The sequence below is a fragment of the Equus quagga genome, chromosome 2, assembly GCF_021613505.1.
Source record: "Equus quagga isolate Etosha38 chromosome 2, UCLA_HA_Equagga_1.0, whole genome shotgun sequence".
Lineage (NCBI taxonomy): Eukaryota > Metazoa > Chordata > Mammalia > Perissodactyla > Equidae > Equus > Equus quagga.
Genome location: NC_060268.1, coordinates 110,360,757 through 110,381,176, shown reverse-complemented (window position 1 = coordinate 110,381,176; position 20,420 = coordinate 110,360,757). Strand labels below are relative to the sequence as shown.

Genomic DNA, 20,420 nt, shown 5'->3' with positions numbered 1-20,420 from the left:
ATATTTGTGTCATTTCCTAAGTTGGCTTATTACCATTCAACTAAAAATTGGGGACTTATTTTTTTGATGTGTATTAAGTCATAAGGCTTTTTAAATATACTTATTTTATTTAATTTTTTTGAATAGGTAATACATTCACATGGTTCAAAAACCAAAAAATATAAAAAGCTATACAGTGGAATGTCTTCATTCTCTCCTTGGCCCAACTTCCCATAAAGTACCTCCTCCTCCTGCCCCACCATAAACAACCTCTGTTCTTGGTTTCTTATGTTTCCATCCATACTTTTTTAGGCATATACAAACAAAACAAATACAAATGTAAAGTCTTATCTTTTCTCTCATTTTTACCCAAAGAGAGGCATCATATACATAGCTTTTCACTTAATTTCTCTTGGCAGTCTTCCCATATCACTAGGTAGCTTACTTTTTTTTTTTTTTTTTTTAAGTAACTGCTTGGTAGTCCATTATAGGAATTCGCAATCATTTAACCAGTTCCCTATTAGTGGGCATTTGGATTGATGCCAGACCTTGTATTTATGTCATTTCAGATGTATGTACTTGTAGAATAAATACCCCAAAGTGGAATTTTGGGGTTAAAGACCATGTGCATTTCTAATTTTGAAAGACGTTAGAATATTGCCCTCCATAAGGGGTGGTTACCAGTTCACTTACACATCTGCAATTTAAGACAATTCCTGCTTACCCACATCCTTACCAGTAGTTGTTATTAAAAAGTTGGATTTTTGCCATTCTGATAGATACAAAATTATATATCAATGTGATTTAGTTTGTATTTTTCTTATTACGAGTAAGGCTGACTACCCTTAATATGTTTAAGAGCCATTTGTATTTCCTTTTCTGTTCATATCTTTTGCCCATTTTTCTACTGCACTGTTGATCTTTTATCAATTTCGAGGAGTGCTTTGTTAGGGATATTAACCCTTTGAGTGTAATGAGCTGTACATTTTTTTTTAAAGATTTTATTTATTTTTTATTTTTCCTTCTCCCCAAAGCCCCTCAGTACATAGTTGTATATTTTAGTTTGGGTCCTTCTAGTTGTGGCATGTGGGACGCTGCCTCAGCATGGCTTGATGAGCAGTGCCATGTCCGTGCCCAGGATCTGAACCAGCGAAACCCTGGGCCACGGAAGCGGAGCACCCGAACTCGGCCATGGGCCCAGCCCTCTACATTTTTTGTTTAATTTGTCGTCTGTCTTTTGAATTTGCTTATGGTGGTTTTTCCATGCAAATTTCTAATTTTTATGTAGTCTAATTTAGTGGTTTCTGGACTTTTGAGTCATAGTTAGAATGCCTTCGTCAGTCCACAGCAATAATTCACCTATATTTCCTTCTAGGACTTGTATGGTTTTTTTTTTATTATCTAAATTTTGATTCATTTGAAGTGTATCCTGGTATGAGGTGTAAGTTATGAATCCAATCTTGTTTTTTCCCAGATGATTACCTAGTTATTCCAATACCATTTATTGAACAGTTCATCTTTTCCTCACTAGTTTAAGATGCTACGTTGATCATATCTACAATCCCATATGGACTTGGCTGTATATCTGGCTTCTCTTGCTGTTTTGCTGGTCTGTTTACTCATGCTCCAGTACCACATTGTTTTAATTACTCAGGGTCTGTGTTTTAATATCTGGTGTGTAGTACCCCCTTCTCCTTCTCCCTCCCCAACCTTTATTTATTTTGTACGGTTTTCTTTAGCTATTCTTGTTTATTCTACATGAGCTTTAAAAAATCCGTTAACACATGGATCATTGCTAAAACTCTGCCCAACTCAAGTGTTTTTTTCTGGAGGGTTGCATTTTTAACCACTTAATGTATCACTCTTCTTTTAATTTGATACTGTACGTGATAAAGATCTACTTTTTAAGACCTCTTGTATTAATTATTTCAGTATTCTATTTGCCAGTGCCCAAACAGGTGAGGGCAAAGAGACAGGACCTGTGGTGCCTGTGTAGACAGAATTTTATCTCAGTGCTTTTACGTTAGACTTAGTATCTAAGAATGATTGGAGAATTATCTTTATAAAAATCCTTATTTCTTCTTTTATTCCATTATGAATTCTTTGTCCAAAAGTTGGATGTCTGTCAAAGATTCATAAGAAAACAGGGAGGGGCTCTTAAATGAGTCATTTAATTGTAAAATGAATATGCAGTGGATAAAAGTGTGAGTGCAAGAAATTACCTTATTAAAAAAAAAAGATGATATCTACCAAAAGAACAGGATTTGACTTCATTCACTGTTCTAGGCATTGGGAATGTAGCAGTGAAGAAAAAAAATATCCCTGCCATCATGTAATGTCTGAAGTCTATTACCTAACTAGGTTCCATCTAGTTTATAGTGAGAATGACCCCAGAGAAAGAATGTATCATTTGAAGAGGAAGAGCTAACATAGAAACGTGTCTAGTGGAGAAGGTGCCCTCAATGTGAGTGAATCTTGATCTGCTTGACAAGGCCATTAAGTTGTCACAGATTCCTTAAAATTGTCCACCTAACAGCCCTTGGTCAGAGCAGAGTCAGCATTCACCATGCAACATTCTGATATAATTTAACTTTCCATGTGGTTTTCCTCCACAGAATATACTTCCAAATGAGGAAGTGTTCTGCACCCTTTGAGAGGTTTTAAGTGTGCAAACCCAAAGCCCAAACTCTGGGCTAGTGAATTCACCAAGGGGATAGCACACCAAGGCTACTCTAACACAAATTGAATGGCCCTGGTGAAGCATTATTTGTTTATCCTGAATGTGCCCTTTTTATAACTCAATGAATGCCTTCAAGGAGCACCATGACTCGGGACTGCAAAGAGCCTGGAGAGACTGTTGTAGGTTAGCAAGGTTCATGGGAAATTGAGGTGCAGAGTCAAGAAATTTCACGACGACAGGGATCAGGAGAGAAAGGAAGGGACTTTGTGGCTCATATAGGCTAAAGAAAAACAGATCACAGATCTAGCTGAAGACAGCAGGCATCTGATCGCCAGTTCTGACTAGGCTAAAGTTCAGAGGCAGGAAATCCATTCTGGAGATAGAGTCTAATATTCTGTGTGGTAGGGCAGCCAAGGTCCAAAAGGGCAGACCAGGATTGGAGGCTGAAGAATTAATGTTGGCAAGGTAGAGTCAATTTCTGGGAAAATGGAGGATAGGTCCTAGCCACAAGTCAAAGAATAGAGGGAACAAAGCCCGCTTTGGAGGAACCAGGTAGATACCGTTAGGAGCTGCTGAGTCACTGGATTTGGATCTGAGGACTTTGAACCACCCCCACTTGATGACCTGGGCAGCCAGTCTCAGAACCCTGAATGAACCCACCATCAGGGCCCAGGCCAGAGGAGCTAGGTAACAGGTATGGGGAATCAACACCGAAATCTAGGTTGGGGGCATGGGGACATCATGTGCAGACTTAAAAGAATTCTGACCCTTTGGTGCAAGGGCTCTTCATATATCCCTGCTAAAGGCCAAGAGCAGGGTTAATGTAAGGGTGTGGCTGTGTTTACAGACTGGACCCACAGACACGTGACTAGTATCTAGCCCAATATCTAGCACATAGTAGGCACTCAATAGATGTTGACTGAATTCCATTCCCTTATCTTCATTGTCCCTTTTTACATAAATGCTTCCTCACTTTAATCAGTTTATTTATAGTCTTTGTGAGAATTCCACTATTTTAGCCTGATCCTTTCTAATAGCTCCTCCATCTGGACCACGAGAAGTCTTAAGTGCCTTATGCACAGTTAGAAATGTTTTTAATTAATAAAATTCTCACTTGCATGGGATAAAAAGTGGAAACAAATATTAGATGTGTCTCTGACCAGACCTATACTAATCTATGTTTTATCATGCAGTAACCTAAAGTGAAAGCATTTTTTTAACGAAGTTTTTTAGTTAGAAATCCTGATAAAGTTTCAAATATTAAGACCCATTTAGTTCTAATGTAAGTTCACCCTTATTGTTAAAAAAAATAAAAGCAATATTCTAATAATATCCAGTATGTAAATATAAATGAGAAGCTTTCTCTTAAAGTACTTCTCACGCTCTAGGGTTTACTAATGCTTGTTCCTTTCCTCTTAATAGGGGTTAATGTTCGAGCCCAGCAAAGAGCAGTTCTCTTGGATTTTTGGTAAAAGAGGAAATTTGGGGATGCACAAGCAAGTGTGCCTGCTCTAAGCAGCTAAACATGGTAACCAGCATCGTTATTAACAACGTGCCTGATACATTCAAGAAAGAATTGGCATAACTAAATGTGCTTGAGGTGTACATTGTAAGAATCAAAACTTCTTAGAGTCCACAGCTCTGTGTAACACACACTGGATGTTTAATCATCAGCTCAATTAAACAGGTTAATTGTAAAAAGGACAAAGAGCCAATGAAAGATATCTACACACATCAGTTGGAATTCTTAGACAAATGACTGCACAAGTGGACATCTATTTTGCATATTTCCAACAGATGCACAGAAGCATTCACACTCACCCTTTTAGTGTTGAATCGGCCTTAGATAAATGATGGTACAAAATGTTCAGTGACTCTTGTCCATCCCTTTTTAACTTTCAAATTATCAGGGTGTTAATTTCATCATGTTGGCTTAACACAAGAGGACTTTTGGATATTTTAGAACCAGTAATCACCATTCCTTGCCTTCTCTCAGCCTTTAATATTTCACATAACGAGTAGTTTTGTTAGTGTACTTAGCAGCACAAGTAAAGTCAGGAGCTAAAGGGAATTTTAACTTTCCTTTCCATACCACACCTGCAACATTTCACAGGGTGTACCCGATCATTTACTGTGAGAGAAAGACAGTTTGATACAATCGTAGTTTTTTCTATTCTAGATGTGTCATGACACTTGTGCTTTAGCATTACTTTTAAAAAAGGGGAAGAAGAGAAAAACAGGCACTTAGAATATTTTTATTCTTTCCAATAAAAAATAATAGTTCAAATAAATACTAGCAACTTCATCATAAAAATAGATTATGGCTTTTATCAGTTAAGGCTGGGTATTTCAGTTTTCCTGCCAGTACTAAGAGAATAATAAAGTGTTTATACATCATAGGATGAGTATAATTACATGATTTTGGTGCTATTTTTATCACTGTATTTTTTAAAATATATCTACCCTTGAATGACCTAATACTGAAGAACTGTGGTACTTTCTGAAAGCATGATTTAGGGCAGTGTTAAACATATGCTGAGTCTGCCTTTAAGTTTTCCTAAGTATTAGTAACAAAGACAGTGTGAGAAGAGGGTATTCTGAAAGCTATTTAGAATAACAACTTAGAATATTTTAAGGCAATGTGAATGATCAGTGCAAATTTTGCTTCAGTGTTGAATTTTCCCTGATGGTAACTATTTTAAATATGTGACCCAAATTCTTCCATATACTGAAAGGCAAGAATGTTGTTATGTGGGATTAAGCAGGGTAAAGATGTCCTATACAAAGGAAAAACACAATCGTGACCCATTTAAAACTTGAGAGCCCAGTTTTAAATACCATCAAGGTGAGAGCAGTAGACTTCATCTCTGTGAAGTCAATGCCCAGAGATAAATTATTCCTGAAGACAAAAATGGGAAGAAAGAGACATGTGAAATGGCTTTCATCATGTAGGCAGAGCTTATTAATGTAAGTTCCTTTTCATCTGCTCCTCCCTCTGTCCCGGGATGTGAGATTTCCTAGGCGGAGCAGAATCCTTTCTCCTAACAGTACTTCCACTAGTACCTATCTATTGTATAGAAAATCAGAGCATTTAAGCTCCCTGACAGAGCCATGTACCAGTCTCCTATTAGAGACAGTTTTACAACTGCAGAATATATGTATCTTGGAAGTTTCAGAATGGCACTTATGGTTGGGGAACTAGTATATTTCTTGACGTGAGTTTCATCTAACTGAAAGACGACTTATCAACAGTTGTCTGGAGCGCGCCGTTTTACACAGCTGGGAGGCAGGAATCGTGCTATGGAATACTGCAGTGCTCCTCCCATTTTAAACAAGCAGCTTCCAGTAGGCTGCTTTCTGAGCTATTTAAAAATAAAGGGCATTATTTTAAATATGGTTGGAAATAACAGGAAAACTGTTAGGATTCCACATAGTCTTTTGGCTCAAGGGCCAGGGCTATTTTTTATTAATCCCCTTTTGAAAACCTCTTCTTTGTTCCTTGAATGTAACAAATGTTCAGCAAGTTGGGCAAGGTGCAGGCTTGCTGAAGTCCTGAGGTGATGGATGTTGGATTTCACTGGGCTGGAAACTATGCAAAATCTCTAAATATAGCAGAGGAGGTTTAATAGCGTAAGTCAACTCTATCAACATTTTTTCATTGAAGTGTATTGAACTTGCGGCAAAATTTAGGAGATTCTTGGAGAAACCAACCATCTGGGCCTTAAAGAGCTCTAAGGAGCCAATTACCTGTATGCAGTCTGTTGAGATTCTGCTACATTATAACTTTCAACACTGGAGTTGCAATTGGCTCTCGGGATGTCAACTGTATTTAGAGTCTACCAGCGAGGAGCTCAGAATCTGAGGGACCTGAAGAGGTAAGGATTTGAGGAATACTTTAGTCCAAAAGACTTAAAAACCATCAGACCATATACTGTATACTTCTAAAGTGAATTATGCATAAGTCTGTGCAAACTACAACATATACTGCAATAACATTCTCAAAAAACCCTAGTATATTTTAGCATTATTATTAAGTTATATAAAATACATCTTTATAAAAGTACAGATTTTTTTAAAAGTTTAAATTATACCCACTGAAATAGATAGCCAGGCTCACTTTTTAGTACTAAAATAAGGTTTTATCAATCTAAATTATTGCTTAGTCCTATGGAGCCATTAGAAACCTGTGACAAATAAAAATGAAGTCCTATTTCTTAAGGAAAAGTCCTAAAAATTCAGCTGTCATTAAGTCTGTCAGCTTTTCAACTGACGAATCTTCCATAAAACTGAAGGATGCTACCCATGGCTTGGTTTGTCAGGATCCAAAGTTGACTCTGGTTGTAAAGTTCCTACTTGTGCCAGGAAGCTGTTGGTTTGTTGTCCCCAATCGTAGCAGTCTGGAGCAAAACTTAAAAAGAAAAAGATATTTCAGTCCCTTGAAACATTATACTTACTACTGATGACATCTATTTTAGGTAGATAGAACCGGGATTTTCTATAAACTAGAGACAGTCTCAAAGTTTCGTAAGTAGCTTCTTGAAGCCCATTTTCCCACAAAGCAGTGTTATGCACAGTGGCTAGAAGTCTGCCCACAAAAGTCTACTGAACTCTGTAGAGCCCAGAAGTGTAGTATTACTAGAACCATAAAGCGATCACCATGTATAACAAAGTTTTAGCAACAAATTGTATCTGAATCCTAATGCAGAATACAGCTCACCACCTGTGTGTCTTTGGACAAACAACTTATGGCACATCTGTGGAATGGGAGTATTACTAGTAACTACCTCATTGGGCTTTTGTAGGTTAACACCTGTAAGCACTTAGAACAGTATCTTAATATAGAGTTAGCACGCTGTAATGTAAGTTTCTATTATTATTCTCATCTATGTAGTATTCTACACAGGTAGTGAGGTCTCCCCTGGCTCTGTGTCCCCTTCAGGCGAGGGGTCAGGGCTGCTCCAGCAGGGTACGGAGGGACGGGCGTTGCTAGTAGAAAATGCAAAGGGGTAAGTGGGTGCGAGACCAGTTTTAGGGAAGAGGGTTTGGACAACTTTCGACCGCAGACGCTGACTTCCAGAGTAGCTCTGTTCTTTACATCTGCTGGCCTGGTGGACTGGTCTGCTTTCCTCTTTTTTCCCAAATGCCATCTTTTATTCTATCTGACCAGAATTTCTCTGCTCTCTGAACCACTGAGAAAGCAACGTATTCTCCCAGCTTTTGCTCAGTTCTCCTATCCCTAAAACAAGGGCACTTTTCAGAGTTCTTTTAAGGTTTTGTAAGGACTTTTACATAAGGATAAGGAGTAGAAAAGCAAGAATGTCTTCTTTTATCACTTTGTCCCAGAGGAAAAACATAAAGTTTACATTAAAATGTTAACGATAGGTCTTTAAATTCACAAGGATTGCATAAGATAGCCTTTACTTCTAAGAAACATTCAGCTGGAGCTTCCCTTTCACAGGAACAGTACAGGGTCCTGGGGGACAAGCAGAGAGAAGAGGGGCTCGCAAGCACCAGGTCAGCCCTTTTGGCCCCTCTTGCCGTTGCTGGCCTTGAAGTCCCAGATCCACAGATGGCAAGAGGGGCCAGGATGGTCGCTGGGCAGCGGAGTGCGGCTGAAGCCTCAGCAGGCTGAGGGAGGGCAGCAGCTTGGCACTCCTCCTGCCCGTGGCAGTGGGGAGTCACGTAATCCTGGGACAGGGTCTCTGCTCTGGGTGCAGTCACTTTCACTTACTCAGGTGCTTCCCTCCTCTTTCTGTCTGCCTCACTCTACCTCCAGCTCTGGAGTTTCTATGTAGGAATTTTCTTTCCGTTTGAATCCATTTCTTCGGTGCAGCCCTCCCACTCCTAACCGTGCCTCTCTAACATGAACTAGGGTCTTACCTTCCCTGAAGTCCCTGAGGGGCAATGTTCCAGGCGAGGTCATCGTCACTGTCGTATCTTCGAGGGTTGTCAAAGAAATAAGATCTGGGACTGAATCCATGGCTGGGGACCATTCCAGGGTTGGTCTAAAAAGAAAGTTGATTGTTCAGCCTCCTTTCAGACAGTGTGCCTCGCGCTAGACAAAGATAAATCAGATCTCTTTCTTGCAGGAGACTAAGGATCTTCTACTCCTCTGGATGGAGGATGGACCTGTTCAGCTGGGCCGTTCATTTCAGTTGCTTTTATATTTAAGAGAGATTAACTTTTTCTTTTATCAGTAGGGACAAAATCTTCTTTCAGAGTCCTGCTTACAACAATGAATTATTGTTTTAATCCCTTATCAAAAAAAGCCAGACATTACCAAATTAGCCAAACTAGAGTAGACAGTACCAGATTAGATATAAATCCATATAATGATGTAAGCATTCACAAAAAATTAGACTAATGAAATCATGATGAATTCATTTTGAGAGGGTTTCTTGTCCTGCTTCTATAATCATTTCATCCTGTTTCTGTCCCCAAGCTGAGTTCACCTCTCAAAAAACTTCAGAGGGCTGGTGTCATGCAAGCAGAAGATCAGGACTATATCACATTGCAACCTAAATCTGGCGTAAAATCCAGCATTTGTGTGACATCCTTCTACATAGTATTAGTGGTGTATTTAAAAGTTAACCAACAGAGTATGAAACAAGCTCATTATATGACGGGTACCTATATGTGAATTCCTGCTTTTCTAAAACAAATCTAGCCAAATATAGGAAGCAAAGTGGAACTTATACAAGGTATTAAAATTTACTATTGTAGGGGCTGGCCTGGTGGTGTAGTGGTTGTTTGTGCACTCAGCTTCAGTGATGCAGGGTTCACAGGTTTGGATCCTGGGCGTGGACCTGCATACCACTCATCAAGCTGTGCTGTGGTGGCGTCCCACATACAAAATAGAGGAAGACCAGCAACAGATGTTAGCTCAGGGCCAATCTTCCTTCCCTCCCCGCCAAAACTTAGTATTTGTAGCAAGAATGTCTAGGCAAAAGAATGAAGTTGGACTCAGCTCACACCATACACAAAAAGTAACTCAAAATGGATTAAAGACTCCTAAATGTAAGAGTAAAAGCTATGCTATAAAACTCTTAGAAGAAAATATAAGGGCAAATCTTCATAACCTAGGATTTGACAAAGGATTCTTAGACGTGACACCAAAAGCATAAGCAACAAAAGAAAAAAACAGATAAATTGGACTTTGTCAAAATTTAAAACTTTTGTGTTTCAAAGGATAACAACAAGAAAGTGAAAAGAGAGCCACAGAATGTGAGAAAATATTTGCAAATCAAATATTTGACAAGGGACTTACATCTAAAATATATAAAGAACTCTCAACTCAATAATAAAAAGACAATCCAATTTTAAAATGGGCAAAGGATCTTGAATATACCTTTCTCCAAAGAAGATATAGAAATGGCCAAAAACACATGAAAAGATGCTGACCATCATTAAGCATCAGGGAAATGCAACTCAAAAGCCACAATGAATCAGGATATCTACAATCAAAAAGTCAGATAACAACAAGTTCCGGGGAAGATCTGGAGGAACCAGAATCTTCATATACTACTGCTGGGAATGTAAAATGGTGCACCCTTTCTGGAAAACAGCCTGGCGGCAAAAGGTTAAACATGGAGTTAGCATGTGACCCAGCAACTGCACTCCCAGCTATAGACCCAAGAAAAATAGACATATATTTACAGGGAAATTTGTACATGACTGTTTATGGCAGCATTATTCATAACAGCCAAAAGATGGTAACAACTCAAATGTCCATCAATGGACAAATGGATAAACAACATGTGGCATATCCATACAATGAATTTGGCCATAAAAAGGAATGAAGTACAAGGGCCGGCCCTGTGGCCGAGTGGTTAGGTTCGCGTGCTCACTGCAGGCGGCCCAGTGTTTCATCGGTTCGAATCCTGGGCACGGACATGGCACTGCTCATCAAACCACGCTGAGGCAGCATCCTACATGCCACAACTAGAAGGACCCACAATGAAGAATATACAACTATGTACCGGGGGGCTTTGGGGAGAAAAAGGAAAAAAATAAAACCTTTAAAAAAAAAATCTGAGTTTAAAAAACAAAAGAGGAATGAAGTACTAATACATCCTAAAACATGGATGAACCTTGAAAACATTAGGCCAAGTGAAAGAAGTCAGTCACAGAGAATTGCATACTATATGATCTCATAGATATGAAAGTCCAGAATAGGGAAATCTCTAGATACAGGAAGTAGATCAGTAGTTGCTTGGGGACCGGGGAGGGGGGTAGGATGTGGGGTGATAAAGGGTGTGGAGTTTATTTTTGAGGTGATGAAAATGTTCTAAAAACTGTGGTGATTGGTTGCACGTATCAGAATATACCAAAAACCATTAAACTGTAGACATGGAATGGGTGAATTGTATGGTATGGGAATTATATCTCAATAAAACTGTTTAAACAAAAAAATATATATGATATGGAGAGATTCTTTACAGTGCATTCAATCACTTGGGATGCTTATTAAGTTATTTAAAATGTAGATTCCCAGAACCTACCGCAGAGATTCTGATCTGGGTCCAAACACGGCCTAAGAATTGGTACTTACACCCTGCACCTTGAGGATTCTGATGTGGATGGCAAAGCGCTACACCGTTACAGTTCTAATGATGCCAAGTGTAGAGGCTTGTTTGTACCAACTAAATTATGGATATTAACGGTAGATAGCATTTTAAAGAAAGGACCCGCCTGCAGTGTGCTCTTTTAAAGTCAATGAGTGAGTGACATCAGCATCATACTGGTGTGAGTCATTCCTTTTTTCTCTCCTGTTCGATTTACAACTAATCTGACATCCAGAACTGAACAGAAGCACCTCCACCCAGCACACCAGGACACCCAGAGATACATCCATCTGTACACCCAGAAGTGGGTTTACTGGACTTCAGAGGTTGCAGAGCCAGGGGAGTGGTGGTGGAGGCAGACGGGCGGCACTGGGCCAGAAGGACCTTTCTGTCAGAGGAGAGGAGGGTGATGGTGATGAGTAGGGGTCTGCCCAGCGGCGTGTACTGCAGCTGGAAGGACCTGTTGCTCTGAGAAGAGACTGCTGTGATCCACCCATGGACCTCTGGGACCCCTCCCATTCAAGGATTCCCCTACCAGGACATAGGCACAAAGCCCCAGGTACTAAACACACACCTCCCCCTACTCTGCTGCCACCCCCGTTTTTGTTTGTTTCTCCTCCAGCTTTTCTTTCTTTCTTTTTTTTTTTTTAATGCACATGCTCCCAACCTTAGTGAGGAGTCAGCGCTGGTAAGAGAAACCAAAAAGTTGTGCTGTAGTGCCACCTGCTGGAAAACAAAAGGAAGGCTCCTAATTACCAATCGAATTGTTAAAATCAAAGTAAACAAAGCCTTACCTGATAAGAGAAATGCAGCTACTTCAAATGCGGTGAAAAACCCCGGTAATACGCTATCACACATACAAAAGAACAATTTCCAGCAATCAAACTCAAAGACATGGAATATCGTGATCTAACTGATCAAGAATTCAAAACAGCTGTTATGAAGAAATTCAGTCAGGTAGAAGAAAATTCAAGAAAGGCAATACAATGATCTCAGGCATAAAATTAATGAACAGAAGGAGTACTTTACCAAACAGATTGAAATTCTAAAAATGAACCAAACAAATTCTCTAGCTGAAGAACTCAATAAATGAGATGAAGAATGCATTAGAAAGCATTAGAAATAGAGCCAATCAGATGGAAAAGAGAATAAACGAGTTCGAAGATAGGAATACAGAAATGATTCAGGTGGAAGAGGAGAGAGAACTATGATTTTTAACAAGTGAAGAAACCCTACGAGAACTCTGAGTCCATCAGAAGAGCCAACGTAAGATAAATGGGTATACTACAAGGAGAAGAGCGGGAGAAGGGAGGAGAGAACTTATTTAAAGAAATAATAGCTGAGAAGTTCCCAAGCCTAGGGAAGAAACTGGATATACAAGTCTATGAAGCCAACAAAACACCTTACAACCTCAATGCAGAAAGACCTTCTCCAAGACACATTACAGTCATGCATTGCTTAATGATGGGGATACCTTCTGAGAAATGCATCATTAGGCAATGTGTCATTATATGCACATCACAGAGCATACTTACACAAACCCAGATGGTATATAGCCTTCTACATACCCAGGCTACATGGGACTAAGCTTTAGGGGACCACCATTGGATATGCAATCCATTGTTGGCCTTCGAAACATGTTTATGCGGCTCATGACTGTATATTAAAACTGTCAAAGTCAATGATAAAGAAAGAATTTTAAAGGCAGCCAGGTGGGAAAAAATGTAGCCTACAAAGGGACCCCCATTAGGCTATCAGCAGATTTCTCAGCAGACACACCACAGGCCAGGAGAGAGTGGAATGACATAGTCCAAGTATTGAAAGATTAAAACTGCCAGCCGAGAATACTCTACCCTGCAAAGTTACCCTTCAGACATGAAGGGGAAATAAAGGCTTTCCCAGACAAACAAAAGCTGAGGGAGTTCACCACTATGAGACCTGCCTTATAAAAATGTTGAAAGGACCTCTTCAAACTGAAATGAAAAGACGAAAGCACACAAAACTCTGATAAAAGTGACAATTAGAAAACTGCAACTCTTTTTTAGAATAGCATATTAAACAATAATAACATAAAAGTTAAAGGAAAAGAGCACTTAATATAACTGTAGCTCCTACAACTTGGTAACAAAATCACAGCATAAAAAGAGAATGTGTGACATCAAAAATACAAAAGGGGGGGCCAGCCCTGTGGCCAAGTGATTAAGTTTGCACGCTCTGCTTCGGCGGCCCAGGGTTCCGCTGGTTTGGATCATGGGCGCGGACATGGCACCACTCATCAGGCCATGCTGAGGCGGCATCCCATGTAGCACAGCCAGAGGCACTCACAACTAGAATATACAACTATGTACTGGAGGGCTTTGGGGAGAAGAATAAAAAAAGAAAAAAAATAAGATTGGCAACACTTGTTAGCTCAGGTGCCAATCTTTAAAAAAATATATATATATAAAAGAGAAGGAGTAAAAGGGTGAAATCTTTATGGGTGAATGAAGATAAACTGCTATCAGCAGAAAAAGGACTATTTTGTCTATGAGATGTTTTATGTAAACCTTAAAGCAAAAATCTAGAGCAGACACACCAAACATAAAAAAAAGGGGAGAGTGAGCAAATAATCATCATGGAAAACCACCAACTTACAAAGGTAGACAGAAATCAAAGAAAAAAGAAGTAATAGACAAAATAACCAAAAGGCAAAAGATGAAATGGCAGTAGCAAATCCTTACATATTAATAATCACGCTAAATGTAAACAGATTGAACTCACCAGTCAAAAGGCACAGAGTGGCTGGATGGATAAAAAAACAAGACCCAACTATGTGTTGCCTACAGGAGACTCATTTCAGCTCTAAAGACACATACAGGCTCAAAGTAAAACAATGGAAGATGATATTTCCAAGCAAACAGAAACCAAAAGAAGCCAGGTATAGCTTACACTTATATCAGACAAAACAGACTTCAAGCCAAAAAGGATAAGAAGATACAAAAAAGGTCATTATATAAGGATAAAGAGGTCAATACATCAAGAAGATATAACAAGTGTAAATATATACACTCCCAACACCCAAGCACCAAAATACATTAAGCAAATACTGACAGATCTTAAAGGAGAAACAGAAAACAATGCAATAATTGTAGGGGACTTCAGTACCCCACTATGAGCAATGGATAGATCATTCAGACAGAAAATTCAACAAGGAACCACTGGAATTGAACCACACTTTAGAACAAATGGACTTAAAAGACATACAGAACATTTCATCCAACAGTAGCAGAGTAGTCATTCTTCTCCAGTACACATGGAACATTCTCCAGGATAGATCATATAACAGGCTACAAAACAAATCTCAGCAAATTTAAGAAGAATAAAATCATACCAACTATCTTTTCTGACCACAATGGTAGAAACTAGAACAAGAGGAAAGTGAGAAGATCTACAAATATGTGGAAACTAAACAACAAACTTCTAAACAACTAATGGCTCAAAGAAGAAATCAAAAAGGAAATAAAAAATTAAAATGAAAATGGAAATATATCAAATCTTGGGGGATGCAGCAAAAGCAGTTCTGAGAGGAAAGTTTATAGCAATAAATGCATATGTTAAGAAATCAGATCTCAAATAAACAACCTAACTTTACACTTCAACAAACTAGAAAAAGAAGAACAAATTAAGCCCAAAGTTAGCAGAAGGAAGGAAATAGTATAGATCAGAGCAGAAATAAATGAAATAGAAACCAGAAAAACAATAGAAAAGATCAATGAAACTAAGAGCTGGTTTTTCAAAAAGATAAAATTGACAAACCTTTGGCTAGACTAAGAAAACAGAAGACTCAAAATTAGAAATGGAAGAGGACACATTACAACTGATATTAACAGAAATACACAGAATCAGAAGAGACTACTATGAACAATTATATGCCAACAAATTACATAACCTAGAAGAAATGGATACATTTCTAGAAACACACAACCTATCAAGACTGAATCAGGAAGAAACAGAAAAATCTGAACAGACCAATAATGAGTACAGATTGAATCAGTAATCAAAAAACTTCCAACACAGACAACCCCAGGACCAGATGGCCTCACTGGAGAATTCTACCAAGCCTTTAAAGGATAATTAATACCAATTCTCCTCAAACTCTTCCAGAATATGAAGGAGGAGGGAACGCTTCCAAACTCATTCTATGAAGCCAGCATTACCTTGATACCAAAACCAGATATGGATACCACAAGAAAACTATCGGCCAATATCCCTGATGAATACAGATACAAAATTTCTCAACAAAATATTAGCAAACCGAATTCAACAATACATTAAAAGGATTATACACCATGACCAAGTGGGATTTATCCCTGGAATGCAAGGATGGTTTAACATATGCAAATCAATACATGTAATGTAATACATCACATCAACAAAAGGAAAGATAAAAATCACATGACCATCTCAATAGATGTAAAAAAAGCATTTGACAAAATACAACATCCTTTCATGATAAAAACTATTAACAGATTGAGTATAGAAGAACATACCTCAACATAATAAAGGTTACATACAACAAACCCAGAGCTAACGTTATACTCAATGGAGAAAAACAAAGCATTTCCTCTAAGATCAGGAACAAGACAAGGATGCCCACTCTCACCACTCCTATTCAATACAGTCATGTGCCACATAACGTTATTTCGGTCAACAGTGGACTGCACATATGACCGTGTCCCATAAGATTAGTACCTTACAGCCTAGGTGTGTAGTAGGCTATACCATCTACGTTGGTGTAAGTACATTCTGTGATGTTCTCACGATGATGAAATTGTCTAACACATTTCTCAGGTGTCCCCCTCGTTAGGCAACACCTGACTGTACAGTACCAGAAGACCTAGCTAGAACAATTAGGCAAGACAAAGAAAGAAAGGCATCTAAACGAAAAAGGAAGAAGTACAACTGTCACTGTTTGCTGATGATATGATTTTATATAGAGAAAATCCCAAAGAGTCAATCAAAAAACTGTTGGAATTAATCAATGACTTCAGTAAAGTGACAGGATACAAAATCAACATACAGAAATCACTTGCATTCCGTTACACTAATGACAAAGCATCTGAAAAAGAAATAAAACAATTCCATTCACAATAGCACTAAATAAAATACTTAGGAATAAATTTATCCAAGGAAGTGAAAGATCTGTACAATGAAAACTACAAGACTTCGCTGAAAGAAATCAAAAACACAAATGGAAGGACACCCCATGTTCATGGATAAGAATTAATATTGTTAAAATGGCCATACCCAAAGCCATCTACAGATTCAATGCAATTCCCATTAAATTACCAGAGGTGTTCTTCACAGAAATAGAAGAACCAATCCTAAAATATGTGTGGAACCATGAAAGACCCCGAATAGCCAGAGAAATCCTAAGAAAAAAGAACAGAACTGGAGGTATCATGCTTCCTGATTTCAAACAATACTACAGACCCATAGTAATAAAAACAGTATGGTACTGGCACAAAAATAGACACACAGATGAACTGAACAGAATAGAGAGCCCAGAATTAAATTCTGGCAAATATAGTCAACTAATATTCAAAAAGAGAGCCAAGAACACCCAATGGGGAAAGGACAGTCTCTTCAACAAATAGTGCCCGGAAAACTGTAGAAACAATGCAGAACAATGAAACTGAACCCATATCTCACACCACTTACAGAAATTAACTCGAAATGGATCAAAGACTTAAACATGAGACCTGATACCATAAAACTTTTACAAGAAAACGTATGAAGAAGCTCATTGATATTGCTCTTGGCAACAAGTTTTTGGACATGATGCCAAAAGCACAAACAAAAGCAAAAATCAACAAATGAGACTACATCAAACTCAAAAGCTTTTGCACAGCAAAAGAAACAATTAACAAAATGAAAAGACAACCTACAGAAAGGGAGAAAATTTTTGCAAACCATGTATCAGATAACAGATTAATATCCGAAATATATAAAGAACGCATACAGCTTAGAAAAATAAACAACCCTATTAAAAAATAGGCAGAAGAACTAAATAGATACTTTTCCAAAGAGGACATCCAAATGGCCAATAGGCACATGAAAAGATGCTCAACATCACTAATCAACAGGGAAACGCAAAGCAAAACCACAATGAGCTATCACCTCACACCTGTTAGAGTGGTTATCATCAAGAAGACAAGACACAACAAGCGCTGGTGAGGATGTGGTGAAAAGTGAATCCTTACACATTGTTGGTGGGAATGTAAATTGATCCAACCACCATGGAAAACAATATGGAGCTTCCTCAAAAACTTAAAAATAGATTTACCATATGATCCAGCAATTCACTTCTAGATATATACCCAAAAGAAAGGAAAGCAGGATTTCAACAAGATATATGCACTCCCATGTTTACTTCAGCATTATTCACAATAGCCAAAATCTGGAAACAATGCAAATGCCCATCAACAGATGAATGGATAAAAAAAGATGTGGTACATATACAGAATGGAATATTATTCAGCCATGAGAAAGGAGGATATCCTGCCATTTACAACATGAATGGACCTTGTGCACATTATGCTAAATGAGCTAAGTCAGACAGAGAAAGACAAGTATTATAAGATATCACTTACATGTGGAATCTAAAAAAAGAATCAAACTTGTAAAAAACGGAGTAAAATGATGGTTACCAGAGGATGATGGGAGGGAGGATAAGATTGAGTTTTAAGGATACAAACTTGTAGCAAGTAGTAAATAAGCCATAGAGATCTAGTGCACAGTATAATGAATACAGACAATATTGTACTATAATTATGTAATGTGATAAATATCACTACAATGGCAATCATAGTACAATACATAAATGTATCAAAGTAACACATTGTACACATTAAATTTATACAATGTTACTTGTCAAAGTTATTCATTAAAAAAATAAAGCCAATGAATATCAGTTAAATTATAAATTTCTCCCCAAAAGAATATTAGACTGTTTTTTCTCCAATTACAGAAGTTATAGATTGTAATAAGATTATTATTAAGTCATACATAACAGACATTTAGTTTCTTCTCCAAACCTTAGTATGCTAAGGAAAGCCACAGGGTAGCAGAGTAATGAACATCATGGACTCAGGAGCCGACTGCCTTGGTGTGAATCCTGGTGCTGTCTCCTACTAGCCATGTGGCCTTCAGCCTCAGTTTCCTCATCTAAGCATGAGTATAATCGTTTTGCCTCACAGGGTTATTGTGAGAATTAAAGAATTTAATATATTTAAAGTGCTTAGATCAAAGCCTAGTATATACAAACAGTTACAAGTGTTAGCTGTTTTTACCAAACTCTGTATGTAATAATGGCAGTAACTCTGGTAGTCTTGCCCAAGGATATTTATGAACAACACTGGTGCTTCACCAAGCCAAACTGGACAGTCAAGTTACCTGCTAATGAGAGTTACTTCATAGGTAGAATATAACAAAGGAAAAATGTTTTTCTATTTGTGATTATGCATCCTTCATACTGAGTCCACTCCCTCACGCTAAATTAGGAGATAATGTCGTTTAGGGCATAAAGAATCATTTGAATTCACACATATGCTACTGTGGGGCAGTGTGGTCCATGGACTGCTGGAGGTCCCTGAGATCCCTTCAGGGATCCACAAGGTCAGAGCTATTTTCAAAATTAGCATATTAAGATGGTATTTGCCTTTTCCATCGTGTCGGCATTTGCACTGATGGTGCAAAAGCAGTGGTGAGCAAAAGTGCGGCCGCGTTACCACTGATCAAAGCAGCAGCACCCACCGCACGAGCAGCGGCCGTGTTCACCACCACCCAATCACAGTTACAAAACCAGTTTCGCTTAATGTCCTGATGGAGCAGTAAAAGTTATTAATTAAATCTCAGCCCTTAAGCCTGTCTTTTTAACATTCTGTGTGAGAAAATGGAAAGTATGCATAAGGCACTTCTGTCCCAAGATGACTGTTTTGAGGAAAAGCACTTGTACAGCTGTTTGAGCTGTAGCTACGGTTTCACGCAGCCTGAGAGAACTCAGACAGACCACACTTCTTCAGATGTGGAGATTCGGCAGACACTGTCTCAAAGTGAGGGAAGTGAGCTGTCACATCAAGGAGAACAAGTGACAGTACTTGTTACCACTGATCAAATCCGAGCTTTTAAGCAAAAATTAAAGCTTTGGAAAATGTGTATTCCCTACCACGAGGTTGGCTTGACAGCTTCCCAATACTTAAAGATTTTTCTGATGAGATCAGATTTTTTTTTTTTGGTATTGTATAATGAAAACTTAACATGTGGAAGATCAGCATAACTTGGTAAACCAACATTTTCCAAATGACCAATGCATCATATTACAAAACCACGCATGGAAAAAAGTTCCACCAAAGTGCAAGATAAACCAACGGATGTTGATATATAACACAATCTGAGAAGTTCACTGATAAGGTTTTAGATCCTATATTGCAACTAACTTGTAAGAAATTACAACTTCTTGAGTTTGGGTGTAGTAGCAAAGAAGAATATTCACAATTACATTAAAAGGCTATTAAAATCCTCCTGTTTTTTTCCACCACCTATCTCTGTGTCCATGTACTCCAAAAAACAACATATCACAACACACTGAATGCAGAAGCAGATACGAGAATCCTGTCTGTCTCTGAAGCCTGACATTAAAAAGAGCCACAAAATTTTAAAGCAATACTACTCTTCTCACTAATTTATTTTCTTTTGAAAAACATAGTTCTTTTTCATAAAAATGTTTTATGGTAACGTGATGAGTTTATTATTTTTAATGAATAAATAAGCATTTAAAAAAATTTCGCACACGCACAAACACACCTCCAAACAAAAGGTTTTTGGGATTCTCTATAATTTATCAATGTAAAGTGTCCTGAGACCAAAAAGTTTGAGAACGACCCCAGAAAATACCCGAAACGGTAGATATATTCCAATACAATAGCCAAGTACCTCTATATACAGACAGAGTGCGCTAAAGATGATGTTTCCCTAGACAATGAGATCTGAGAGGACAGATTAGACTATCAAAATTATTCTGTACTCATTTAATAAAATGGTACCTTGAACAATATCACATTAGCTCTGACTCCCTAGGATTCAGGTGTGTACTCTCTCATCAGACTGCCTTGGGTGTAGGGAGTACAGTAGCTAAGCCTCTGAAACACTAGAGATGA

General features: G+C 38.2%; 1 protein-coding gene across 7 annotated transcripts in view; it reads right to left on the bottom strand.

The window, feature by feature from the left end:
• The window catches only part of GPR137B (G protein-coupled receptor 137B), a 92,761-nt gene that overhangs the window by 36,988 nt on the left and 35,353 nt on the right, over window positions 1-20,420 (bottom strand). For 3 of the 7 annotated variants that reach the window (XR_006887527.1, XR_006887528.1, XR_006887526.1), the window contains exons 6-8: window positions 8,540-8,664; window positions 6,960-7,067; window positions 6,407-6,525 (exon numbers count right to left, since the gene is read on the bottom strand). Coding sequence is in view for 4 of the 7 variants with exons in the window: in XM_046653852.1 (XP_046509808.1) it covers window positions 6,489-6,525; window positions 6,960-7,067; window positions 8,540-8,664 (270 nt within the window). In the remaining 3 variants the exon portion in view is untranslated. The other 4 variants (XM_046653852.1, XM_046653851.1, XM_046653850.1 and 1 more) reach the window with 3 other exon arrangements.